The 26,049-nt window shown below is 41.0% G+C and overlaps 1 protein-coding gene across 2 annotated transcripts in view; it reads right to left on the reverse strand.

The window, feature by feature from the left end:
- Nucleotides 1–26,049, reverse strand: part of SYNPO2 (synaptopodin 2) — a 180,638-nt gene that overhangs the window by 20,689 nt on the left and 133,900 nt on the right. Inside the window, exons 2-6 of one of the 2 annotated variants that reach the window (XM_055342450.1) lie at nt 19,944–20,095; nt 15,507–16,318; nt 10,837–13,048; nt 8,059–8,072; nt 4,303–5,893 (exon numbers count right to left, since the gene is read on the reverse strand). In XM_055342450.1, coding sequence (XP_055198425.1) covers nt 5,832–5,893; nt 8,059–8,072; nt 10,837–13,048; nt 15,507–16,318; nt 19,944–20,095 — 3,252 coding nt within the window. In that variant the 3' untranslated portion in view covers nt 4,303–5,831. Of the gene's footprint in view, nt 1–4,302; nt 5,894–8,058; nt 8,073–10,836; nt 13,049–15,506; nt 16,319–19,943; nt 20,096–26,049 lie in introns of those variants that run through there. The other variant, XM_055342449.1, reaches the window with a different exon arrangement.

Consider the following 26,049-nt stretch of genomic DNA (forward strand, 5'->3'; position numbering starts at 1 on the left):
AGCATGTTTAGAGCAAATTATTCGCAAGTTTTCCAAGGGCTGGCTGCAAAGCGCACCTTCCGAGAGGGAAGAGGGTTTGCTGCCACCTGCTGGACCTTTGAGATGAAGCCCGCAGGATCCTCGCTTCAATGCCTCCTCACTTGAGACAAAGCATCGACAGTTGAAAGCAGGCGCAGTCTACAAGTCTGGCTGTGTCTGACTGGATACACTGGAAAACTTTACGGGTTTTAAAGAATAAGGTTGACCTAAGTGCTTTGTGTGTTAGAAAAGTGTTTTTCAAAGTGTGGTTCACAACCATTAGCTTCAGAAAACCTGGAGTGTATGTTACAAGAACAAATTTCTGGGCCCCACCCAGACCTACTAAATCAGAATTTCCACAGTGGGGTTGGGGTGGGGAGAGAAGGCGGGAGGTCTTAATTTCCCTCTGGGAGCAAAAGTTGGAAAACTGTGTGTTAGAACACTCTGAAGGCAATGATTGGCTAAAACTAAAGTGCTGCATATAAAATAAATCTTACTAGTTGGTAAACTGAAGTGTAAAATTAAAATAAAAAATTCTAAGTGTTGTGTTTTGCTTTGTTTTTTTATTTCAATGATAGTGCCCACTCTGAGCTGTAACATTTCACTAGGTGTCTCATAATGTAGAATTCAAAATCCAGTTAGCTTATTTGCCTTTTATGAAGAATTATAATTGGCACCATCTGATAAACATTAACAAGGTGCCCAGTGGGCCAGACTATCAATATACTCTTGAGTGTGATATAAGGAAAAACAAAACCTAATTATGGAAGGATTGGCATGACACTTAGCATTTTATTTATATTAATCCAGCCTATTCTTTGGTGATCTTTGGCTCTAGAGGATGGTTTTGTGAATATTTCTTTACCCATCTGGGATATGTTAGGAGAAAACAGAAGTAAGGGGTATGTAATTCAAGAAAGTCATTTTTTACTTTCCAAGAAAAAAATGTAATTAAATGGCATAAAAGGAAAACAGAACTAAATCAATTTAAATGGGTATGAAACAAAAGTGATTTAGGATTCAGATAAAATTTTCAGCATCCCAGCTTGTTTTGATTTCTTCCCCCCTTCAAGCTTAGTACTGACTTCCACTTCTGACTCAGATTTTAGAGGCACACCAGAAAACCCACAAATATTCCCTGGGTTTGAAAGGCAGCTGGAATTCTAGGTTCCTCCCTCCAGCTGTCACTCAACTTCTGAGAATTGTTTTTCATCACTTGCTCTGTGAACTGGGAGTTTGCTCTGTTCAGAGAAAGGGTTCACTCTGTTTTTGGAAACTGCTCATGCTTCTCAGGCAAGGGGATCAATTACTCTAAAAAGGCCAGGTTGCTGACCCTTTGTCCTGGGACAGTGTTGGGGAGGAGGGATAAGAACAGCTGTCTGCAGCGCCTTCCAAGGTCAGCCAGGTTATGTCAGAGCCCCAAATGTTGCAGGCCTGAATTGGGGTGGCCTTGGCAATCGGCTGGCCAGCTGTTCCACTTTCCGTAAGACAGGCCTACTTAAGCTTCAACGATCCTACCAGAACCTTTCTCAGGAGACCCAGAGACCCGAATTTGAAAATATATATTTAATTTACAAGCATCCTCCCCCTTAAGAATTCTCTTTATATTGCTAAGTGCACCACACTGGCTTTTTATCCAACATGGATACTTTGAATTGAATGAAGTCCCTTATAGTGGAGTCTCAAAGCTGATGTTAAGGTTTCTTTAAAAAAAAAAAAAAATTGTCCCATCTTGTTGAATCCTGGTCTCATTTTATATACCATTTTAACAATGCTAGGACAATAGATGAAGACAAAGAAGAAAAAAAATTTCCAACAGGCTGAATAGAGAGGAACATCGAGGGATCCCTGGGTGGCGCAGCGGTTTGGCGCCTGCCTTTGGCCCAGGGCGCGATCCTGGAGACCCGGGATCGACTCCCACATCGGGCTCCCGGTGCATGGAGCCTGCTTCTCCCTCTGCCTGTGTGTCTGCCTCTCTCTCTCTCTCTCTCTGTGTGACTATCATAAATAAATAAAAAAAATTAAAAAAAAAAAGAGAGGAACATCGACATATAAAAGCTCAGTAAGAAGAAAATAGAAGAGAAAAATGACTTCTCAGGATAAGCCTCTTGAGAAGAGATTGCTTGTGTCATGGGAGATTTATACAGACACTGCTTCTGCTTTTTTAATTTTAGTTGTGTTAGATCCCTAAAACTGGGATTCACATTAACACAAAAAACAAAAACTAAAAGAACACTCTAATGGTTGTGTGTGTGTGTGCATGTTTTCCTCCTTGGAAGATTTTGAAATAGTAGCTGTTGTTTGTTAAGTGGCCTTTGCACTAACACGAGTAGCTAACACATGTTGAATGCTTTCACTGTGCCAGGTACCGGTCTATACGCCTAACACTATGGATTCATTTAATCTGCACAACCTACGTTATGCACCCATTATTGTCTCCATGTCAGAGTGAGGGGCACTGAGGCTCAAAAAGGCAGAAGCATCTGCCTAGAGTCTCCCAAGGAGTCAGAGGCCGGCCTGAGATGCAGCTGTAGGCAACTGGTCCTGTATCCACACTTACCCACTTCAAAATGTGCCTTTGTACGCCTGGGGCCGTCGTGCCTTGTCTCACCCAATCATAGGTGAATTTCATTTAAGAAATGGTTACCTTTCGCAACGCCTAAATCAAACCACGACTTTTTAAATTTAAAAACTAGGCAGGGAGGGGGCATCTTTTTCTGCATTATTGTTTTTAAATTTTGAGAAATTTCTCATTACTATTCTTTTTTTCCTCTTAATTTACCTGTAAATTAGCACAGCTCTAGCAATAATATGCGATCCTAGTTGGCCCGAAGGGGGTGCTTGAGGAGTTTGGTTTAGTGCAAATCTGTTCAATGGTAACTAGCAAAATGTTGGGCTCCCCACTTCCGTGTATTGAGTTATAAGCAAATAGGCTGACAGAAATACAACTACAGCTTTTCTTCTCCCCTTGTACCTGCTTAAAAGTGTCTATCATTTGGGGCTATCAAACTCTTAAGAAGATTTTTTAATATTTCTTACTTTGATTTAGAAGACTTAAAGTAACTTTTGAGTTATTTCTGAGACAGGTAAAGCTTATTCCTCTGATGGACACTTCCTTTCATCTGTGATCTTTGTCTTGTGATCAAGAGGGCTAATATAGCCTTGTGGTCAGTGAATCGCTCTGGTGCTTGACTGTCAGACCTTGAGCTTTATCCCCCCCCCTCCTTAGACAAGTTCCTTAACTTTGCTTCACCTCAGTTTCTCATCTATAAAATGGGATGATCATAATATCTACTTTATAGTCATTTTGTGATGACTAAAAGAGTCAACATTTGTTAAGTATCTAGAGTGGCATCTAGCACATAGTAAGCCCTCATAATTATCACATTAGTGGCTCTATGATTTTTAAAATTAAGGCAGCGAAGCCCTGCAAATATAATGAGGGGGTTTTTGCAATTAACTTAGAAGTTCACATCTTCTCTCCTTGAAATTAGTGATGGGAATGTTCGAACCCATGTTTAGAATCCATCACACTAGTTCCTTGGGAGATGTTTTCAAAATAACAATGAGACATAGCTGAAGAAAAAAAAACTGGAAAAAACAAAGGTGTAGAAAATGTCTTTGCTGGGAAGACTTTGCGGAAATAACTGTTGAAAAATCCTCCACTGAGGACACTGTGGCAGGAAAGTTTTGCTGCCCCATGCGTGTCCAGGAGAGACATGCCAGGAGGACCTCATGGAATTCTAAGATTCCAGTGACAACTATTTTTTAGATTCTAGTTGGAAACACAGAAAGCTTGTGACTCTCTCATCATTATTCTATTTAAAATTTTTCTTGTTGAAATGTCTCAAGCTATTATTGGTTTAGTAGCAAGCCAAGCTGGGTGCTGTTTCACTATTTAATAAGAACGTTCCCTGAATTACATTTAGTCAGAATGGCACAAAGCCTAGGGTGACACTTCCTTTTATGTAGAGACTTTAATTTTGCTTTATTTTAAGTTACATTCCTCCCTAGTCTCAGCCCACAGATATCACCCATTCATCCTGAAATAAGAAAATAAGAGAATCTGGGTAACTAGTACAAAAACACTGTCAAATCCACCTTTTTTTTACTTATCAAACAGATGCTTCTTTCTCAGAGACTGTTTTTCACTTCCAACATACTAACAAAGCATCTGATTTTATGACCAATATTATGAAAGTAAGGGGGTCCTTTTTTTTTTTTAAGATTTTATTTATTTATTCATGAGAGACACGGAGACAGAGAGAGAGAGAGGCAGAGACACAGGCAGAGGGAGAAGCAGGCTCCATGTAGGAAGCCGGACGTGGGACTCGATCCAGGCTCCAGGATCATACCCCGGGCTGAAGGCGGCACTTAACCGCTAAGCCACAGGGGCTGCCCAAGGGGGTCCTTTCTAATGTCATTCAGCATGGTCAAAGTCACCTACAAAGCCTATACAGAGTAGGGTCTTGCTAAATAGTTTTGGGAACACACAATTAACAGATCTCGGGAGTGGTATTCTGGTGCCACATGAGACTGTGGAAACCATGTGGTATTGAAGAGAGGGTCCAGGCTTGGATGTCAGACAAATGTCCAGTTCTAAACCTAGTCAACTACTTATAAGCTTATTGATTGCCCAATAAGTTGTTTAGCCTCTCTTGAACCTCAGACACCTCAGCTGTAAATTGGGAGTAATATTTTCCTTTCAGCATCATTCTGAGAAGTAAATGAAATGATAGTATAATTGGTTAGGAGTCCAAGTCCACGTTGAATCCAGAGTCCACTAATTAACACTGTGTGATCTTGGGCAAGTTATTTTGCTCTTTGTGCCTCTGAATCCAAACTATCATCTATAAACTGGGGATAATGATAGTAGCTATTTCATAAGGACTACTGATTAAAGAGATAATCAGTGGTGATCACCAGTGGGAATGGAGGGGGTGTGGTTGAAATGGGTGAAGGTAGTCAAAAGGTACAAACTTCCAGTTTTAAGAGTCTTGAGAATATGATGGTCAGCATGGTGACTATAGTTAATAATGGTATACTGTATATTTGAAAGTTTCTAGGAGTGGATCTTAAAAATTCTCACCACAAGAAAAAATGTGTAACTGTGTGGTGATAGATGTGAACTACGCTTATCGTGGTTATCATTTCACAATAGATACAAGTATCAAATCCTTATGTTGTACACCTGAAACTAACATAATGTTATGTGTCGATTACCTCTCAATAAAAGAAAAAAAGATACTCTATGAAAGATACTTGGCATAAATCAGGGCCCAAAATTTGTGCTCAGTTAATATTAGCTATTATTATAACTTATGGAAGGATTTTAACACAGTTCTTGGCACACGGTAGAAATGTGATACATGAACCCCCCGCCCACCTCCTGTCTTTTCCTCGGGTCTCACAAGGTTGTTTGAAAAGCTGCCACAGCTTCCATCCCATCCATGTAATCCTATTTGGGGCTGTAATACTTGACTCAGGGCCTTTGGGTGGTCTTAAAAACAGATTAATCCACCAAGGAAAGATACCAAAGATTCCCTGACTTCTAAAATGTCTTCTGAAGAACAAAACACTCTGCTGTTTGATATTTCCTCCCAAGAAAAAAAAACTTTCTCCGTTTATTCCTTGATTGTACCCTTCTTTTCAACTTAGAGCTAGTTGCAGTCCCTTGTTTTTTGTTTTGTTTTGTTGTTCCATAAACAGACCATTAACAGTTATCAAGTTGCTCAAGAAGTAGAGGCTGTGAAAGCAGGATTCCTCTGTGGCACATATAAATGTTATTAGTATTTTGAGTATTATTATCATTATCAGGTAGAGGAAGAAAGGTAGGCTGGAAAGTAGGTCCTCAGGACTATTTTTATTAGGGACCCTGAATGTATATTTCACGAGTCATAAAGCATACATAATTTAGATAAACATGTCAAGAATGAGGTAAATAGGTAAAATAAATTCTCTGTATCAATAACAAAAAATTGTTTAGACTATAGGACCCTGTATAAACCTAGCTTCCTTTGTACTTGAGATACACTTAATTAGCTATCAAACTTGGTATAAAATCAGGAATCTGAGAAATGTCTGACAGGATTTGAAGGTTTCAAAATAAATTTTTTCTTCATCCAATTGTCTCTGAGTAGTGAGCTCTCTGATTTCCAAGTGCCAAATGGTAATTTAGTGTACACACACACCATAGAAATCCATTAACTTTTTAAAAATCTAAGAAACTGACCGTACCTGATAATGTTAAGGAAAGAATAGGTCTGGTGTGGGGGCTCTTCCAGAAGACTGATTTTTATTGGTCTGTTGCTCCATAGGATAGACTACAATTTTTGTACTTTTTTTTTTTCTTCTTAAACCATAGAGGGAGAAACGGAGACTGGCCTCTTTTGTGATTTTGTCTGGTGTCTGGGTCCTATGGGAATTTGCTAGTTTGCTTTATGGCCTTTGGCCAACCCTGGTGGGAAGTCTAGAGAAGAATTCAATTCTGCTTTTTCCCAGAATACTTGTTGACGAACTTGGTAGCACTGAAGTGTTACATGAATCTTTGTGTCCCCCAGAGTCCAGTGATAAGGGACATGAGACCAGTGAGGGTCAGTGTGCCTGGGAATATAATGTTGGTTCTTAGAATTTATATATTTTTCTCATGAGCTTTAGGCAATCTTTAAAACAAACTCAACACCACTGATTTTAGGAGGGAAGGAGCGCGCTGCCCCCTGCTTCCCTCTGGAAGCATTTTAAGCATTTAGCTTTTCAGAAAACAATCACTTCTTTTTGATAACTATGACTTCAAATACCCTTCCTGCCAGGCCGGTTGTGACTCATAAAACAGCAGCGGATTTCAGGAACTCACCCTTAGAATACGGGTGCTTGCAGCTTCTCAACTTTAAAACTGGATAAAAGGATACATGGCGAGGGCTTTTGTCTGAAAGGTTAATTCCACCCACCCTCGGACACTACTAGCCATGTCTTCCTCGGCTCTTAAGAGGCTTGCCTGTGAAAGTGCCACGGAGTTCCAGGGTTTGATATGCCTGTCAGCAGCAAAACGACCTTCAAAGTTCTTTAACCTACGACCTGTAAATAGGACAATGGTCCCATGTTTGCCTTTAAATGCAGATCATTTGTTTTTGACACCTCAGATGTGACTCTTGCTGTCAGGCTAGAATTTAGGCTGTGTGATAATATGCAGCTGCCCTATGAAGAAACCCATTTCTTGAAAGAGTTAAAGTCCATTTCCATCTAGAATTAAAGAACCCCAGCTTTCTTGAAAGAACTCTTTGAAACTTGGATTGGGGTTCCTGTAGTTAAATGAGTTGCTTCTAGTGCAGATTAAGTGAGATACATGTTATCATTAACAATCGTGCTACATATATTTTGAAGTACAAACATTTACATGCTCCCGAATGACAACCCAAATGTGTCTTATAAAAACACATTCCTAAAAGCTTATGCTTTGTACTGTCAAGGAATAGTCAAAATGCAGAAGCAGTGTGATTCTTCCTCTCTCTCTAAACAGAATGTGTTTCTTATTGAAATACTAGAAATAAAATCGTAAACGTTTTAAGACTCAGGTGGCAATGCTCAGATTCCCAATCTTGCCAGTTCTGTGAGTCAATCTACTCTCCTACAAGACCGAGAGGAATATGCTGTATATAGATTTACATATGCCTCCCTTTCTAGGATATCTAGTGTTGTGCGTACTCATTACGGCACAACGGTCCAGGAAGAGAGGTTTGAGACACTGTGAAGGGGAAATTCATGGGAAAAAAATTGCATGAGATCCCCCAGCAAGTCAGTGATGACTGTGACTACATTTTATTTTATAGTCCAGTGCCCATGAACCATGCAGTGGATTCCTTGGGATAAGGTCCATAAGGCACCAAACAGAACATAGGCACTCAGTAAATGGTCATTGCTATGGTGTTGATGACGAAAACCTGACTTCACAGGTGCTCTGCCTAGAAATTAAGCTCACAAAGGACAGAGGAAATGGCAAGATGCTAAAAACTAAACAAAATCTGCCTCCTCCTACCCCACAACCAACCAAACATCTGCTACCACAACAAAGCCAAACAACACCCAGATTGCAAAGGGTGCCCAGTGGGCAGGAAGCTGAGCTCATGGGTTCTAAGGCTCGCACCTCCCACACTGACATCATTCCCATAACTCCAACCTGAAACATGGTACATATAGCTTATTCTGCATGCAAGTTCCCAGGAGGCTCTCTGGTTGAGGAGAAGAGGCAAAGGGAATCCCTCTTACTCCAGGGGGCCAGCTCAGTTCTTTTTCCTCCCACTCCCCTATCCTCATAAGTGGTCACACTCTGTCACAGATAATAGTTTGGGAGGATTCCCACCCCTCCTCCATAACGTAGGACCGTATAATTCAAGATGAGACCTATGCTTCCAGTTCCCAAAGTTGTGGAAACTTTGATTGCATGCCTAGCATGTTTCTTAGAAGCTTTTTGGGAACCCTATGACACTCCCAGTTATGCTAGTGGGGTGTTTAGTCATCAACTCCAAATAGTGGCTCTGCTAAGATTGCCACCTGTCCTACAGGAAATGGACTGAAAACACTTCTCATTCCTACATACCACAAACCAGTGGACAACTGGGAATACTTGTGGGTCATTACCATCCCCGGCTACATTTGAACTGGTGATCTCAAATTAACTGCTTTGTGTTCCATTATCTTTCCTCTCCTTCATACTATTCTTTAAATGCTATGTCAAGAATGCAAAGTTATAAAAATGATCTCCTTTCCTGCTTCACCTTAAGAAGCCTTTTTTGGTTGTCCTATTAGAAAAGAATGCACAATGCACAGCATTTAACAGACTGCCTTTGCAAGGGAACAAGTAATACAAACAATAGTGTTAAATAATGGATAGATTGCTTTTTCCTTCACCCTGTATTAATCTTCCTAATTGATTTCCCAAAAAGGCAAATGGAAGACTGAGCTACATCCTGTGGTTATAACCTCTAGGTAAACTGCCACCAGAGGCAGTGGAAGATTTTCCATAAAAAAAAAAAAAAAAAAAAAGGCAGAAGAAACAGCCCCATTGTCCTGTAGCTGGCTTAATTATTTTTGTGTGATCTGTCTTGGAGTTTTACAACGTAGAGCTTGAATTTTTACAATATACAGAGAAATGAATACTCTCACAAGAGGAAACTCAGATATTTCGGGGGCAATAGAAGAGAAATTCAGAGTATTGGCTTAGGTCAGAGTAGCCCATACAGAGAAGATTATTTTAAAACATATGTACATTAAACAGATAAAGAAGAAAGTGATATTTTAATAGGATAATGAAAAATATAGCAGGTTGACAGTGACAGCAGTAAAAGAACAGGAATACAGACATTTTCAGAGGATAAAAATGGTACCATGTACCCTCAGAGCAGGCAAGTTTTTGTAAGAGGTCTCTAAACATATCTCCTATATTGAGTAGGTGGTTTTCCTTGGAGCTGTCAAAAATGCTCTGTGGTTCTCTACATTAATTCATGTTGAATATTTTCCGTGGTTGGTCAGACTTGGACTTAAAAATAGATTTGAGAAAGGTCTTCAGGTTTACTGTCAGTAACATTATTAACTTCATAGCCAGCTGGATGACGGCATGGTGTGTGACCAATCCAAATTTACAAGGTAACCTTGCCTGAATCCTCCTGGTCCATCAAATATAAATTACAAAGTGAAGATGCGAGAATAGAATTGCAAGGAACAGTGGGAGAAGCAGTAGTCAGAAAGCAAAACAAACACAAGGAAAAAAATCTGTGAGGTCACTCAGAAATGATGCTAAGAATTGTGTGTTCTCACCCTACGGCCTCCACACACATGGGGTTCCTCGTGCTTCACAATCAGCCCCTGTAGCCAGCAACCCTTCATGCCTCAACCGCGTGCTTTCCCAAGGGAACAGAACAGTCATATGTACCTTTATCTGCAGCCTGCTCACCCTTCTTTGTGTTATTCCTTTATCCGCCCTCTACCACTTGTCTCAGCTGAGGAACAGAAGCTTACACTTTCATGGGCAATTGGAGATACACTCCCTTAGTTTCTTAAGTAACTGGGAAGAGAAGACGGAAATCGTTTTCTATAGTGATCCTTCTTGTCCTCTCTCATTTACTTGAGAGAAGTCTTCCGAAATGAGCTAATACACAGGAAATACCTGGCAAAGAACCTGACACATAATAAGTGCTCAGTAATTACTGACACCCTCTTCCTTACCCTTCTTACTAAACTATGAACATTTCAACAATCCCCAGAGTACCTCGTCTGCAATATCAAACAGGTGGCTGAGGTTGACAGACCAGAGCTGATCCCTGTCCTCAATAAAGTTCTTATCCCTTAACACTAGGAATAGAGATAAAGCACTACCTAAAAAGGAAATCTCAGTCAATACAGGTTATATTTTCACTACATTTGAACCTTTTCGCCAGAGGAACACAGCGATTACGCTGCATCAAGGCTGTGTGCAGTGTTTGATAACACCGATCACTGTCTTTCTCGTGACTAAAGCGTAAATCCTAAGTATCCTGCTTACTTAACATAGTGGCACATGTCTATTTTGGGGTGCTCCCATATTTCTTAAGTGTGCAAAGAAGATAAATATGTTTTAAGTCAATCTGAGTTCTATAGATGTTTGACTCATTAAAAATACTATGCTCCTTGGACCCAGATTGGGAAGTGACATTTGAAATTAAGTAAGTTGAGGACTTTGCTAGGCATTCTCGGGGACTCAAGTAACACTGCAAACAATCTGTTTCAAGCAAAGCAGACTCTCAGCTTCGGCTACAAGATTACTCTTCCGCAATAGATGGTTTCCACACCTGAACTGGGACACCACTTTTCTTGGCGGAGAACTTCGGCCTCGGTGCCACAAAATACGATGTAGAGGCTGACTCTTGCTTTGGAGAGGTGGGAATGCCCACGGGCACTGGGGATGCCCTGACTGGTGAGGTGGCCTCTGCAAAGTAGGAAGGCTGGGAGCTATACGCTGGTACCGAGTACACAGAGGAGGCCTGCGCCGTAGTGGGCGAGCCAGCATTCACGGGCCGCGGAGGGAGCGCTTGCTTCATGGCTGGCACCGAACCGACCTTGGCAGAGGACTTTTGCAGGAGGCCGTCCTTTGCATCTGGGGGCTGGAAAGTGAACAAGGATGCATTGAGCTGATACGGCTGGTGTTTCATGACGTCCAGAGCATTGAGGGGTTTCTTGCCCTTCTTCTTGCTTGTCTTGGAGGCCTGTGGGGCTGATGGCTGAGACTTGAGGGCGGCCAGGGGATAGGAGGGGGAGTGGATAGGATTGTAGGCCACGGGAGGAGGCGCTCGGACGTTGGAGGAGTACTTCCAACCGGCCGGCAAAGACGGGGTGGGAGACTGGGCACGAGCGGCGTGGGCCTGCACCGTGTCTGAGTCCACCACGTACTTCTCCATCCTGGACTGCCTTTTAGCGAAGAGCTGGGCTCCTTTGCCACTCATTGCTGGAAGCTCGCCGGCCGCCCCCGCCGCAGCAGCGTGCGCAGCGTTCACTGTGGGGGCGGGGGCCGTGGCCTTAGGTGTGTAGCCGGGCCCGGCCACTGCGGCGTGCGGCCCCCTGAAGGGACCAGCCAGGGTGAGGGCGCTCGCGGGCCGGCCAGGGGCCGAGGAAGGCTGGGCTATCTTGATGGAGGAGACGACGGTGCCCTGGGCCGGGCCGGACGCGGGGAAGGCAGGAGGGACGGTCGGGGCCACTCCCGGGGACCAGACTGCAGAAGCCGGAGTTACTGGCTGGGAGGAGGGCGAGGACCTGACCGCAGGCTTGGGAGCCACAGGCGGTGGAGTCTTTTGCTTGGCGGAGGAGCTCTGCATGAAATTGCAAGCCTCTGCCCCTAAACTGAGGTAGTCTTCTTCGGGCCCCGAATCGCCCCCAGCCCCAGTTCCCTTCTTGCCTTCCGAGTTCTGAAGAAGTGACAGGAGTTCAGGGTTGGGGCTCACTTTGGGCTCCTTAAAGGTGAACATGGGTTTTGTGGTGCTTCGCCTTTTGGCCTCCTGCAGTATCCCGGTCCTCTTGGCCGGCACGGCGATCCTCTCGTCCCGCGAAGCGATGCGCTCCGAGGAGTCGTAGAAGGCCGCCTGGGACCACGCGGCGGGCTGCGGCCACGGGGGCGGCTGGGGCGCGCCGGCGGTCGGGCTGGACGCGGCCCCGCAGAAGCCTTCGGGCGGGGGTGTGACTGCGGAGTAGGGCGGCGGCGCAGGGAAGTCGGCGACGGGGCTGCTCACGTTCCGCGTGGGGGAGAAGGGGGTTGCGGGCTGGCTCCCCGGCTGGCTCCCCGGCCCCGGGAAGGGCTGGGCTGTTCTGTTCCGAGGGCCCGTCCTCTGCGCCTCTGCCGCCTCGGGCCCCGCCCTGAAGCCGTTCTGCTGGGGCAGGTGGCCCGGGCCGCGGCTCACCTCGATGTAGCTTCTGCTCACCGAGCTCTGCGTTCTTACAGACGCTTCCTCCTTCCTCTGGTAAGAAGCCGCGGCCCTCAGGCCGTCCGTGCGCGCAGCACCTGGCTCCCGGCCTGGCATCGCACCCACCCTCTCCTCCTCCTTCTGGGCCGCGATCTGATCCATTCGCTCCCTCCTCTTGGCGAACATGAGGGCGCCCTTGCCCGAGGTGTCCGGCAGCATCTCCATCGCGTCCCCTCTGTTCAGCTTCTTTTCGAAGTCCGCTAGTCCCGAATCCCAGTCAAAGCTCACAACCTGCGCTCTGTCGTCGATGTCGGACGCTAACTCTTCCTCCACCTCCGATTCACTCGTGCCCAGAAGTGCTGTGTCGCAAGGCTCCTCTTTGTCACCCTCCTCCTCCTCCTCCTCCTCCTCGCCGGCCTGGCGCTCAAGCTCACCGGTGCCGTAGCTGACCAGGGTGTACTTCTTGGCCCGCCTGCGGCGCTTCTTAAACATCAACACCCCCTTGGAGTTGGGGTTGGGGGCGTCTGTAAGAAGGAGGGCAATGCTTTTGCATTTAGACTTCGCTTCTTTCACCTGCTTTTCTGATAGGCTTTCACTCCTCCTGAGCCCTAGGGAAAGCACAAAAATCATAGTGAGTTGATGAATTCCGAGAAGACCTCCTAGGAACCCAGAAATCAACACGCTTACACGTGGCCACTGAATTTTAAAGCAATCCGTCTCCTTTCTCTTTCTTATTTCTTTTAAAATGTATACTTCCATGATGATAGACAGTGACATATATAACTCTACCCAATGGTCTGTTTCGCTTGCTTATATAAATAAAATACATCTTTACCTATCGTGATTAGGATATAGGTAGCATATGGATCTTTATATTTTAAATATATTGATATTGAGTCATGTAACTGCTCATTTAGTAGCCAGTAAACACTGGCTACTAAATGTCAGTCGATAGGATGTAATCAGAACTAAAAAGGAAACAATTTAAGGACACAGTATTTTCTGAAAAACTACTTAAGAAATACCTTGTACTTCCATATCTAAAAAATAAAATGGCAATATAAAACTGTTTCCAAGCATTTTTAAACAGTGGAGGTGGGGGGCAGGGGAGCAAGAAACTTATTTACTTAAGTGTTTCAATGTAATGAATTTAAATATTTAAGCTTTCTTCTCCTTTTTTTTTTTTTTAATTTCACGTCTCCCTAAAGTCCTTGCACTCATGGTGACTGGATTAGTATAAATTTAAAAACCTGAATGAATAACAATTGAAGGCACTGAATCAATAATTGCTAATAATTCAGGACATGGGATCATTGTCAATACACGCAAGAAATTTAAGCTACAAAGTTGTCACGATAAACTTGTTTGAAATGAATTGCTCTTTGGAAATATAACATTATTTTAGTTGCAGCAAGAATGTGTCAATCTTGGGGGAAATTTAAAAATTATGTGACTAGTGACCCTCTTAACTGTGGGTAAAAGCTGATGCAGAAATTAAGTCATTTAAAATGAGAGTTTGACAGTTTCAAAGTAACACACATTTATATTTAGATTCCTAATTTTATCATGATTGGTATAAACAACGAATTGGTGGCAAACTGGTTTATGGCATCATTTAATTGTCACCATGTATTTAATGACTATGAGCATGATTCACCAGCAAGTTTTGAGTTCTTCAAAATAGTTAAATGGAAATTTCAGAAAAACTTGCTGAATATTTCATGATTGAAAATTAGTTTTTTTTGTCACTGGAACAAAGTCAGACTTCGTGATTTTTAAAAAAAAATAAAACAGAATCAGAGTGAATTAGTTTTATAACAAAGTTACAGATATTCCCTGGCAATCCAATTTTATTTCAAGAAAATAGTAAAAAGTGTGATCATTACTAAGTGTAACTCCTTTTTTTTGACCAGGGTTATACAACTTAGTATTAAATTGACAGTCACAGTTGTTGCTAACTTCACTGCCAACATGTAAAGTATGTGAATGCTGCCTTAATACACTTGTTTAATATTCTATAAATGTGAAGATGCATACAGATGCTTCAAGTATAAGGATGATTAACAGCACTTGCCAATAAAGCTACAAATGGTTATGCTAAAAATATGCTTTGAAGGGAATAATGAGAGGATAGAAGATTTAGTACAGCACTCTGAATAACTGACTTCATTACCGTTGTGTATCATTCATACGTTCAAGTGCCTTTGCCAGTCAGCCTTTATCTCCTCGAATGAAATTCTAAAATTTGTTTTAAAAAAGGAAAAAAAAAAAGAGAGAAAAGAAAAGAAAAATCATAAACCTAACTGACATTCTTATCTTCATTCTCCTTTCTGTAATCACTCCCCTGGGTAAAACAAAACACTGCAAACGGCCTTGAATTTAAATATATTTTATGTTTGGGGACATTTAAATGCCTCCACAGGGCCCAGGAGACTGACTTGTGTGTCTAGAAGGTAGAAGAAATGCTTTGCAGTCGAGTGAAGACATCTAAAACGGAGAGGATCATGTAACTGCTCAGTATTCCACATGTCCTTGTCTGTCAAACTCACTTCTGCAAGCATCATCAAGCTGCACAATGATATTTTTTCAAAATGAGGATCTGCTTTTAATATTAGTGGTGGAGCCTGTATTTTCAGGACACCTCTCTCAGCAGACTCAACAGTTTTTGACATTTAGACGCGGAGTCCACATGACTTCAAAGACTCCCCTCTGCTATTTTACCTGCAATATTACAACATTCTGAGACAAGTCAAAGAGACACATTAATAATATGATTTTTCTTTAACAGCTCCTGTGCCTTTGGGGATACAAGAAAATGCCTTAAATATATTTACATCTCTACAACAAGCTGCAAACTTACTGCCTTCATTTCAGAAATGGGTGTTCTCCACGATTTCACATTTGTTATTCTGTTCATTAATTTAAAAAAAAATTTTTTTTAAACCACAGAGATACACCAAAGAAATCTTTAAAAAGAAAAAAGTCCGTGTGAGTGCAGCAGCAGCAAAACGCCCTGAGATCCCAGGCCCCTTCCAATAGCCCGGCAGCGGCCCAGGCAGGACTTACGTGCGTGGCGTGCTCTGTGCTTGTGAGGTCTGCTGTGATCCCTTTCCGAGCGTGGATCCTCTCCCTGCTCTGTGCCTTCTGATGAGACTGCAAAGGATACCAGAGAAGGAGGTGCTTCGGACTGCCCTCCTTCCCCCGGGGAATCCACACACCCCTTTCCTGCCTGAAGCCTGCACCCTCCCGTCGGCTGCCTCTCCAAGCAGTCGAGTATCACTTCCACTCGGGGCAGCCCCGTGTCTCCCGCTTCACTTCCCTGGATCACTTTTAACTCTTTGCCACTGGAGATCTGGATTATCTTGCTGGACCTCAGAGAAGGCTCCCCTTTCTCAGCAGTGGGGACTGAATTTATGTGGACAATCCCGTCGTGTTGTACATGAGGATCTGGCTCAGGAGACTTGGATTTTTCAGACCCCAGGAGAGCCACCACGGGGACATTCGTGACCTTGTGTCTCTCTTGTGAAAGGGACAGTTGTAGCTCAACCACAGGGCCTGGCTGCCCAACTTCTGCTTTCTCCCTTAAGATAATCTCCTCTGCTAAGCATCCTCTTTGGGAGTCAGGCATTTGGGGGGCCACATGGTAGCTCAGGCCTGTTGCTTCTTTTATGCTCCCAGAAAAACCAGGACCACTCCCTTGGTCCTCAGCTCGGGGAGCCCCACTCCTGACCGAGGCAACGTAGACTTCTCTGTGCTGGCTCTTTGCCGCCGGCCGAATCTGCAGGGTGGTACTTTCCACATGCCCTTCATGGGTGAGATGCCCAGGGGTTTTGTTTTCAGTTTCAGAGACGGAAGTCTCACTTACTCCACTGGATGGTCTGCACACAGAAGAATCAGTCCAGATGGTTAAATCAGAGCATTACACCTGCCAAAGAACTTCCTGACACTTTTATGATACATGATACAGTCAAAATATTTCCTCCTTAAATGTCAACTGCAACATATTTGAAAGCAGAAGTTGGCAACATGTTTATATTATTATTTAAATATCTTCCAAATAAACTTTTCTTTAAATCAAAGCAAAAATCCTTAACAAAGGATTGTGGAACCTACATCCATCTAAATTCAGCTTTTATTTTTCAAAAGCACAGGTTAGAGCTACACAGATGTCCTTTATCTGAAATTACTTGGGTGCTTTCAAATAACCATGTTTGTTCTAATATGACAAAGCATTTCAATGTCTTACTAAGTTTATGTCTGAACATTATAATGTCACGTAAACATATTCAGCAGCTTCAGAGAAATATTAATATACAGATAATTCAAGTAATCCTTTTAGAAGCTGTGCTTTCTTGAAAGGAATGAAATAGAAGCTGTTTTTCAAGCTCCAGTGAGCATGTGTTTTGTAATAAGTGGACCCCAGCCCAGTACTCTTGTGTAAAGAGAAATCCTTTCCATGCTGCAATGAATCATTGAGTCATGGAGTATTTATAATCAGGGATGTCTCCCCTTCTCCTATTTGAACCTGTCTGTCGGAGCACTTCCTTACAGGATCTCTGAAGTCCAACTGTTCTTTTTCTTTCAGCTAAGAAGCCCAGCTCTGCTCACCACCACCATCCTTTGCTTTTGACCTTAACCATTCCCAGCTGGTTTTGCAAATCTGGGTTTGCAAGAAGCAATGTCAGTTTAAGAGTCAAACGACTTCTTGCTAAAACTCTGATTTAAACTCGAACTGCTTTTCGAAGAGAGGCATCACTCACAGAACAGCTGTAGGAGATGCCATCATGTCTCACATTTGTAAGTTTTTTTTTTAAAAAGCAGCAGTGTCTATCTCTGCCCTTTTCCTCCTTCCTCAAAATGCACCTGATTTTTTTTTTTAAGATTTTATTTATTTATTCATGACAGACACAGAAAGAGAAAGAGGCAGAGACACAGGCAGAGGGAGAAGCAGGCTCCGTGCAGGGAGCCCAAGGTGGGACTCGATTCAGGGTCTCCAGGATCACACCCTGGGCTGAAGGCGTCGCTAAACCGCTGAGCCACTGGGGCTGCCCACACACCCCGATTAATGCCAGATCATCATTTGAAGGAAGAGGACTCCTACTCAAGGGGCTACCCAAAGGAATATACTTTAGAATCTATCTGATATAATTTCTGACTAAAGTTCAAAATCATTGCTAACTTTGCTTTTGATGGCATTTAATAAAGCAAAACTAAGCAAAACAATAAAAAATTAATAGTCAAATGAAATGTAACTTTCTCTAAGGAAATGATCTGTAAAGCTTCCTGGTAATTAAAAAATTATAATAAAGCATTTTAAAAACAAGATGATAGCAAATTAGATCTTTCTTATATAGGAAATGATTAATATACTCTATGCAACTAAATTTGATGGTACCAAAAGGTCAGAGAGTTTTAATTTAAGAAGGCCTCGGATGGAAGTAGATTAAATCACTTTGAATTATGTTAGCAATCAATTTTGGAGCTGAGAAGAGAGTCATTTGAATTTATTCCAGTCTTACAGAGTATAATACAGATAATTGGGTCAGAAAAATGTTAACATTTACTAGTAGTAGAAGTAGAATGAATATACACGAATAAAAACCATAAAAGCACTAAAGGTTAAAGATTTGTACCTTACAATGCTCATTTTCTCTCAGTCTACATAAGTACAATGTTCAGATACTCAGAATGGTCATGATGATGATGATGATGATTGCCTTTGGGCTGATTTTAATTTGAGATTGCATTTGAATCTCATCAATTAATTATTTTTCAGAAGTCAAAATACTTAAGAGAAAATAATATTAATCAAAATTCCAGTTATTAAAAGTAGCAGAGAACTAGTTCATTTATTTCTGAAAGTAAATATGTACCTAAGGCTCTGCTTTAAATCACTAAGGATTTTCCCAGTGATAGTCATTGTAATCAAAACAAGAACTAGCAGGGAATGTCCCAGACCACAAATATGTTCCAAAGAAATTGGCCTCATTAAAAGAGTGAAGACACTAAAAAGGGAATAAATTAGAAAAAAAGTTTTCCCCTATTTGGGATGTGTTTAAGCCTTTACAAAGATGGAGGTCCTCAAATACCTCAGAGATGTATGCCTGATAATGGCAAACACTGTGTCCACGCTTGGCAAGACCCCTGTTAGTTTTCTTTTAAAAGCAAATGGCAGCTTTATAATTAAATAGGATCCTAAAGGCTTAAGCATTGGCTTGATGGGTAAATATTTAGAGGGGAGATTCTAAGAATAGTGCTACATTTCTTTTATTTTCATAAGATTATGTCCATACCATAGTATGTTATATGTGTATAGAAATGGAACCAATAGTGAATGATTATCAGAGGGGTGATGCTGCACGTCGGGTTTCTGCAGAGTTAAGACAAAATTGGAGGGCTTTCAATCCTGTGTGAGATTGTCCTCTGGCATCTCCCTGAAGGCTACTCTCCAGGAAGCCAAAACTTTCCTTTCTGGATTCATTACAATGTCATGATCAGAGCCTCACTTGCAAAGTCAGTATGGATCTGTGTACAGTACTGTGATTTGCACACCATGATGATGCTGTAGTTTTGGGTTTTTTTTTTTTTTTGTGATTGCCCTTATTGTTTTTTTGTTTGTTTGTTTTGGATGTTTAAAGTTTACCACTCCATTTTTAAGCAATTAGGTGGAGAGGGTGGTATTTGGGGAGAGCAAATTAACAAGTGATTTCCATTAATAGTCCAAAACTTAAAAAAAAAAAAATAGTTCAAAACTTTTTTCTAACCATCTGCTCTTGTCCACTCCCAAATGGTTTTACTGGAGGTACTGAGAAGCAGAAATTGAGCTGTTTCTGGGTTTTGTTGTTCTTTTCCTTCTCCTCGGCATTCTCTTTCTATAAAAAATTATTGTACAGTGTAACAGTTTAAGACCTAAACATTTTTTTATGGAATTGACTGCTGTTATTTTTTTAATTTTAATTCCAGTAGAGTTCACATACAGTGTAATATTAGTTTCAGGTGTACAAAATAGTGATTCAACATTTCCATACAATACCTGGTGCTCATCATGACAAGTACACTTCTTAATCTCCATCACCTATCTCCCCCTTTCTTACCACCACCACCCTTCTGGTAACCATCAGTTTGTTCTCTAAAGCTAAGTTAAACATTTTTAATTCATCAGTGAATCTGGAATTATAATTTAATGATCCTGACCCACCACAAAATCTTGACCTAGAAGTATTAAATTATGTACAACATACAAGCTTTCTAAGGAAAATACTACTCTAAAATACCTAAGATTTTCGACAACGTTCATGACACAAAGATTTTCAAGTTAATTCCTAATTAACCAGAAAATTAATTGCCTGTTTTCAAACATGGTGGTTTTTCTGTTTAACTATACTTATCTACTACAAAGCACCCCAATTTCCCCAAAAATGACAAATTATATATTTAATAAAAGCTATAGTCATTCCCATCTAACTTTAAGAGAAAATATATATTCCAACAAATCTTTTGTACCTTTTGATAAGCATTTGGAGAGAGTCTGTTATGCTCTCCATGAGCTTGATGACTTGGGGGTAGGTGAGGTCCGCACAAGGGTTGCCATTGATAGAAACCACTTCATCCCCCTCACAGAGGCCAGACCCAGAAGCTTTGCTCTGGCTTCGAATCTGAATAGAGTGAAAAAGAAAGCTATAGTTAGAATCATATAACTTGTAAAGAAAACAAAAACAAAACAAAACTCTTGCCACCATCTCTGAGAAACGTTTATTTGGGAGGTACATAGATCTGCAAACTATAAAATCAGCCCTGGTTTTTAATCCATCTGTTGACCTAGAAGACCACCTCAAACACAATGTATTATGTACCATCATGTCAACATTTAATTCATAGTGCTGCACGTAAATGTAAAAGGAAAGAAAATCTATAGTAAAGGAACTGGAATAAAAGAAATAGAGAATAGAGAAGAATGAAGGCAGACATGTTAAAATAATTGAGTTTACATTAAAAATAACTCACATTTCAAGATCTGACCCCAGTCAGAGTGACCTCTCACATTCAAAAAAATTTTAAAAGCCTTTCCCATTGCTGAGCTGAGTGGAATACTGACTATAAGCAGGAGGTGGAGGGCAGGACAGTTAAGGAGAGAGCCGTACAGCTAAATCAACTAATGAAAGCCATCCCTGCATAATGGGGAAATTAGGCAGCCAGGATATTAAGAATTATGTCAAAGAGAAAAATCCTTTATTGAAATCAACTATTCAAATCTTAGTACTAAGCAATGTTTAGCAAAAAAGAAAGAAAAAAAAGATGATTTTGCAAATAATAAAAAAATCCTTGCTATATCGATTGCATTGTATTCTTGTACAGAATGACACCAGCAAAAAACTGAATAAAAACCTCAAAGAGGGCACCCCTGATGGCTCAGCGGTTTAGTGCTGCCCTCGGCCCAGGGCATGATCCTGGAGACCCTGGATCGAGTCCCATGTCAGGCTCCCTGCATGGAGCCTGCTTTCCCACCCACCCCCCACCTCTGTGTCTTTCATGATTAAATAAATAAAATCTTAAAAAACAAAACAAAACAAAAAAACTCAAAGAGAACTTTCAGAACCCAGAAAAGAGAAATTCAGAGAAGTAGAATAATGGTAGCGAGCTCCCACCAGCTCCTTAGTGAGGAATAATTGGAGGTTTATATCCCATATGATTCTGTTATGATAAAATGTCATGCTAATTATTCTCCCTCTGTCCTTCCAGGTTCATTCTCCACCTTCCTCTGTGCTGCGCTGCGCCAGTGGGGACTGGCCTCTAGAGACTACTGGCTGAGCTCCCCTGCAGGCTGCCCCTGGTTGGATCAGGTCAACAGAAAGCCTCAACTAGAGATCAAAGAGCAAGAGCAATGAGGGATAGGGTACATAGATGTTCTCCTTACTGAATGTGTTGGGTCCCAGTGTGGCAATGGCTCTGTTTCTCCATCTAGAGAATCACAGCTCCTGTCTGTCGGCCCCTCTCCCCTGCCTTAGCTTTTGTTCTATTTCAATAACATGTACCATCTTCTTGCATCTTCAGGCCTAACAGTAATAATAGCTTCCTGCTTTTTATCTCCGGGTGCTTCATTATCATTTGTTGGTTCACTTAAACCTGACTTCAATCCCTGCATTACATTATCTTTAATTACTCCTTTGAGCATGCCACCTATTTCCTGCTGGGAACCCAAGTGATACCGTTGTGTTTAGATTTCATTTTACAATGTCAGTTTAATAGTTCTCAACGAACATGTAACATGTCATACAATCTGAACTTAACACTTTTTTTAAAGATTATTTATTTATTTATTTATTCATGATAGACATAGAGAGAAAGTGAGAGAGAGAGGCAGAGACACAGGCAGAGGGAGAAGCAGGCTCCATGCCGGGAGCCCAGCACGGGACTGATCCCAGGACTCCAGGATTGCGCCCTGGGCTGAAGGCAGACGCCAAACCACTGAGCCACCCAAGGATCCCCTTAACAACACTTTAAATACTATTCTAGATATTTTCCACCAAGATGACCCCTTTCTGACTATTAAAATCAAGATTCTGAGTCCAGAGAGATCAAAGCCTGGTAAGCAATACTTCCTGAAGAATGTTTTCATAGCCAAGCTCATTTCTGATTGGGCATGAAACCTAGGTCAGCTTATCGTCAATAGCTGCCCCCTAATCAATAACTGACATGTTGACTAATACAGGTTTAAGTTTGTACCTCCAGGTGCATTTACATTTTAAGTGGCACTCTTGAAAGTAAAAGAATACCTTTAAGTGCCAAAAGGATGACACACTATTGAAGTTTGAAGTGATTCAGTTAGTTTTGTTCTGGGAGGGTCTGTCCTTTGTCATAAATTATAATCTACAGTGGTTTACCCTTTTCTGACAGAACTATCTCACTTTTATTTGTTTTGGAAGAACCCACTAGTTCATTGCAAAACATTTCCAAGGCTGTAAGGAAGCAACAAAAGCAACAAGAAAGAGAATATGCCCCCAATTTTGAGACATATCTATTTAACTGCCAAATGTATTTATTTTGTTTTGTCTTGCATGAAATAGTTAAAATTAAAAAAATCTCGAGAATCGCTAATAAATCAAGGATAAAACAATATCCAACAAAAAGCTGTTTGTTCACACTTCAATCATTTCAATTTATTTATTTATTTTTTATAAAATAAGATGAGGTGGATAATAGAGCATTTTTTGAAGCATAGGCCCATTCATTCAATTGAGTCAGATATACTGGAACATAGACAGGAAATTCATCCTTTGGAGGACCAAAGAGATTTTATGTTTGTTAAGACAGATGTATCATTATACCCTGAACCACTCAAGGCTCAATCTCAGGGATGGAAAGAGAGGGTTTCCCTTTATCAGCAATAAGTTATGTGAATTTTAAGCAACTTCATGGATTTGCAGAGCAAGATGAAAAATTGGACCTTGGAAGAAAAATAAATCCCCAACTTAACAGAGCTGTCTATCATGCAAACATGTATTGCTTGACAGGAAAAGTGCAGTCCATCATTATGCTTGTCAAGTGGAGCCTTTAATGGTATCCAAATAAGCAAAGCATTATTGGAGGAGTAGTTAGCATTCCTTCGGAGCATGCATCCTGAGGTCAACATTTAGAATCAACTCCTGCGATTCTGTTTCACTGACCTATTACATTTGTCTGAACAGCAAGAAATATTTTCCTGAAGAACCATGTTAAATATGGTGATACTTTCCTTGCCACACATATTTTTCTGAAGGACTACTCATTCTCCATTTTTAATAGGACTACCCAAACAGAGATGGTATGACAGTGTCTATTATGCCCAAACATATCCTTTGCAATCACCAATTTCACCAATATTACACCATTACACCATTTATTAGTGTACAAAAGATCCTTACCTTACATTGTGTGTAATCAGGTATTTTGGAATGCATATACTTGTCTATTATTATGTATGTGAGCAAAACTTCTAACTCCTGAAAATATTCTTATTTGTGAACATGAAATACACTGCCAGTAGTAAGTTTGGATATGCAGATCATTAGCACTGACAATGCTGAAGATCAGTGAATTTATCAAGCAGTCTTCTTATGCCATTAGTCCTAGAATCATAAAATACATTGTGGGAGAGAGCACCAACTCTAAAGGAAGAAGGGTTTCAATTTTGTGGCTCCAATGGTTACTAAATGACTGAACTTAGATAAATCATATTGCACTTTTGGGCTTTAGTTTTCTAAAGTGTAAAATAGAGCTAATGAATTTTATTTCTCTAGATTATTAAAGAAATTAGAAGTAACATGTATTAGGTTCCATGTCACACATATAGCTCCTAGAGGTGGGCAAGAAGGGGCAAATGGATAAAAATGACTTGGCTTCCCATATATCTACACCCACGAAATGAATATGTCAAATAAAAAGAAAAGCTATAAAATGGTACTTTGTCTATAAGATGTTTGAAAACATCTAAATTTATTTTCAGTTTTTATGCCTATATTTGGCATTAACCCGTTATCATCTAAAGGTAAATGTTGTATCTGTCTTTTCCTAAGTACACATTTCATAAATGAAAGGTGGAAGAAGAAATCAAGCCTATTTGTTGTTTTCTAGCAGAAATAACAACCCAAATATTTAAATACTGGTGGCTTATCTTCATTGAGCACTTCCATGCTAAGCCCTCTACATGCTTACACCATTTATCCCTACAAAATCTCATTGAAAAGTATAAACACACTTCCACTTGTGAATGTTCAGAAGGACTGCCATTACTTTCATTTTATGGATAAGAAAACAGTGACTCAGAAAATTAGGTACTTTGCCTAAAATCACACAGCGAGAAAAAGAATTTGAACTCAGGGAATCTGACTTCAGAGCATGTGTTTTTAACCATTATACACATTACCTCTGTAGTTAACAGTTTGAAGTCTCTACAATAAATCTTTTTTTAAAAAAAAGATTTTATTTATTTGAGACAGGGAAGGGGCAGAGGGAGAGGGAGAGAGAAACCCAAGCAGACTCCGAGGTGAGTGCGGAGCCCCACACAGGGTTTAATCCCACAACCCTGAGATCAGACCTGAGCTGAAAACAAGAGTTGGATGCTTAATCGACTGTGCTACCCAGGCACCTCTACCATGAATCTTAATTTTTTTTAAATTTTATTTATGATAGTCAGAGAGAGAGAGAGAGAGAGAGAGAGAGAGGCAGGCTCCATGCACCGGGAGCCCGACATGGGAATCGATCCCGGGTCTCCAGGATCGCGCCCTGGGCCATAGGCAGGCGCCAAACCGCTGCGCCACCCAGGGATCCCCTCTACCACGAATCTTAAGGAGAGAAAGGAGTGTAGCAACAATTAGCATAGGCCATAAAGAAAGTCAGGGAGGAAATAAAAACCTGCCCCGCCAGTCCATGAGCTGGGAAAGGCTTTCATTTGGTTTTCTTTTTTTCTTTTTATTTTAAGAGCTATATATAAGGTGTTCTTTAAAGATTGGAAAATAATCAATATTGTGACCCAATATGTCAAAAATTCACACTTGACTATAATTATCTTTTGCAAACTGTGATTTGACCCAACATACCTACCTATATCAGCATGCAATGTATGCTTTTTTTTTCGAGAACATTCCCCTAGAGACTTCATTCTACATCTAATACATTATACAGATAAGGAGTTTCTATCCATAAAATACTGCATTTCCCATTAGTGTCTCTCAGTTTAATCAAACCACAGAACTAAAAGATACTGATAATGTAAATATTTACCAAATACTGTATTTTTTGCTTACTGCTTCTTGATCCATGCCAGGAAAGATTTATTTTACTACAATCAAGTGAAAATGGCAAGTTAGAGCTTCTCTGGGAAATTCAACAACATTATTTTCATTTCAAAGAATAAATCTGAGACGAGTTTCAGCTCTGCTAATTTGGTTTTAGGAGTTAATAATTCCCCGGCAAGATGCAAAAAGCTTCTTTTTCTATTCTTTTATTATTACTTCATTTCCAAGTCTTCCAGAACTGACTAGAGAGTGGGTATCAGATCTGAATTCTCATAGAACCTTGTAGTTAAACTATTTTGTGTTGTGTAAATGGTCAGCTTGCTGTCCATGAGACTAAATCTTACCTCATGGGTTGCATTTTCATGTATAACTCATTGACAATCCCTCTTGGAACATGTCACCGTAAGTGGCAGAACCAAGACCATCTCTTCCTTAGATTCCACTACTCTATCTATTAAAATATATGGAACAGAAAGAGAAAATTAGCATAAATCTAACATATCATATGTGGGCTCTATTCTCAGTCCATAACCATGAAGTCTCAGGGACCTGGAGAGAACTAAAAGAGGATGAGCGACATGATCTCAGATAAGTAAAATTTTAGAAATTAGAACATTTTGGGCCACCTGGGTGGCTCAGTGGTTGAACATCTGCCTTTGGCTCAGGGCATGATCCCGGGGTCCTGGGATGGAGCACCACATCAGGCTCCTCGCAGGGAGCCTGCTGTTTTCCCCCTGCCTGTGTTTCTGCCTCTTTCTCTGTGTCTCTTGTGAATAAATAGATTAAATTTTTTTAAAAAATTTTTAAACAAAATTCAAACATTTTTACAGAAATTG

Source organism: Nyctereutes procyonoides, unplaced genomic scaffold (assembly GCF_905146905.1).
Source record: "Nyctereutes procyonoides isolate TBG_1078 unplaced genomic scaffold, NYPRO_anot_genome, whole genome shotgun sequence".
In the NCBI taxonomy this organism is placed as follows: domain Eukaryota; kingdom Metazoa; phylum Chordata; class Mammalia; order Carnivora; family Canidae; genus Nyctereutes; species Nyctereutes procyonoides.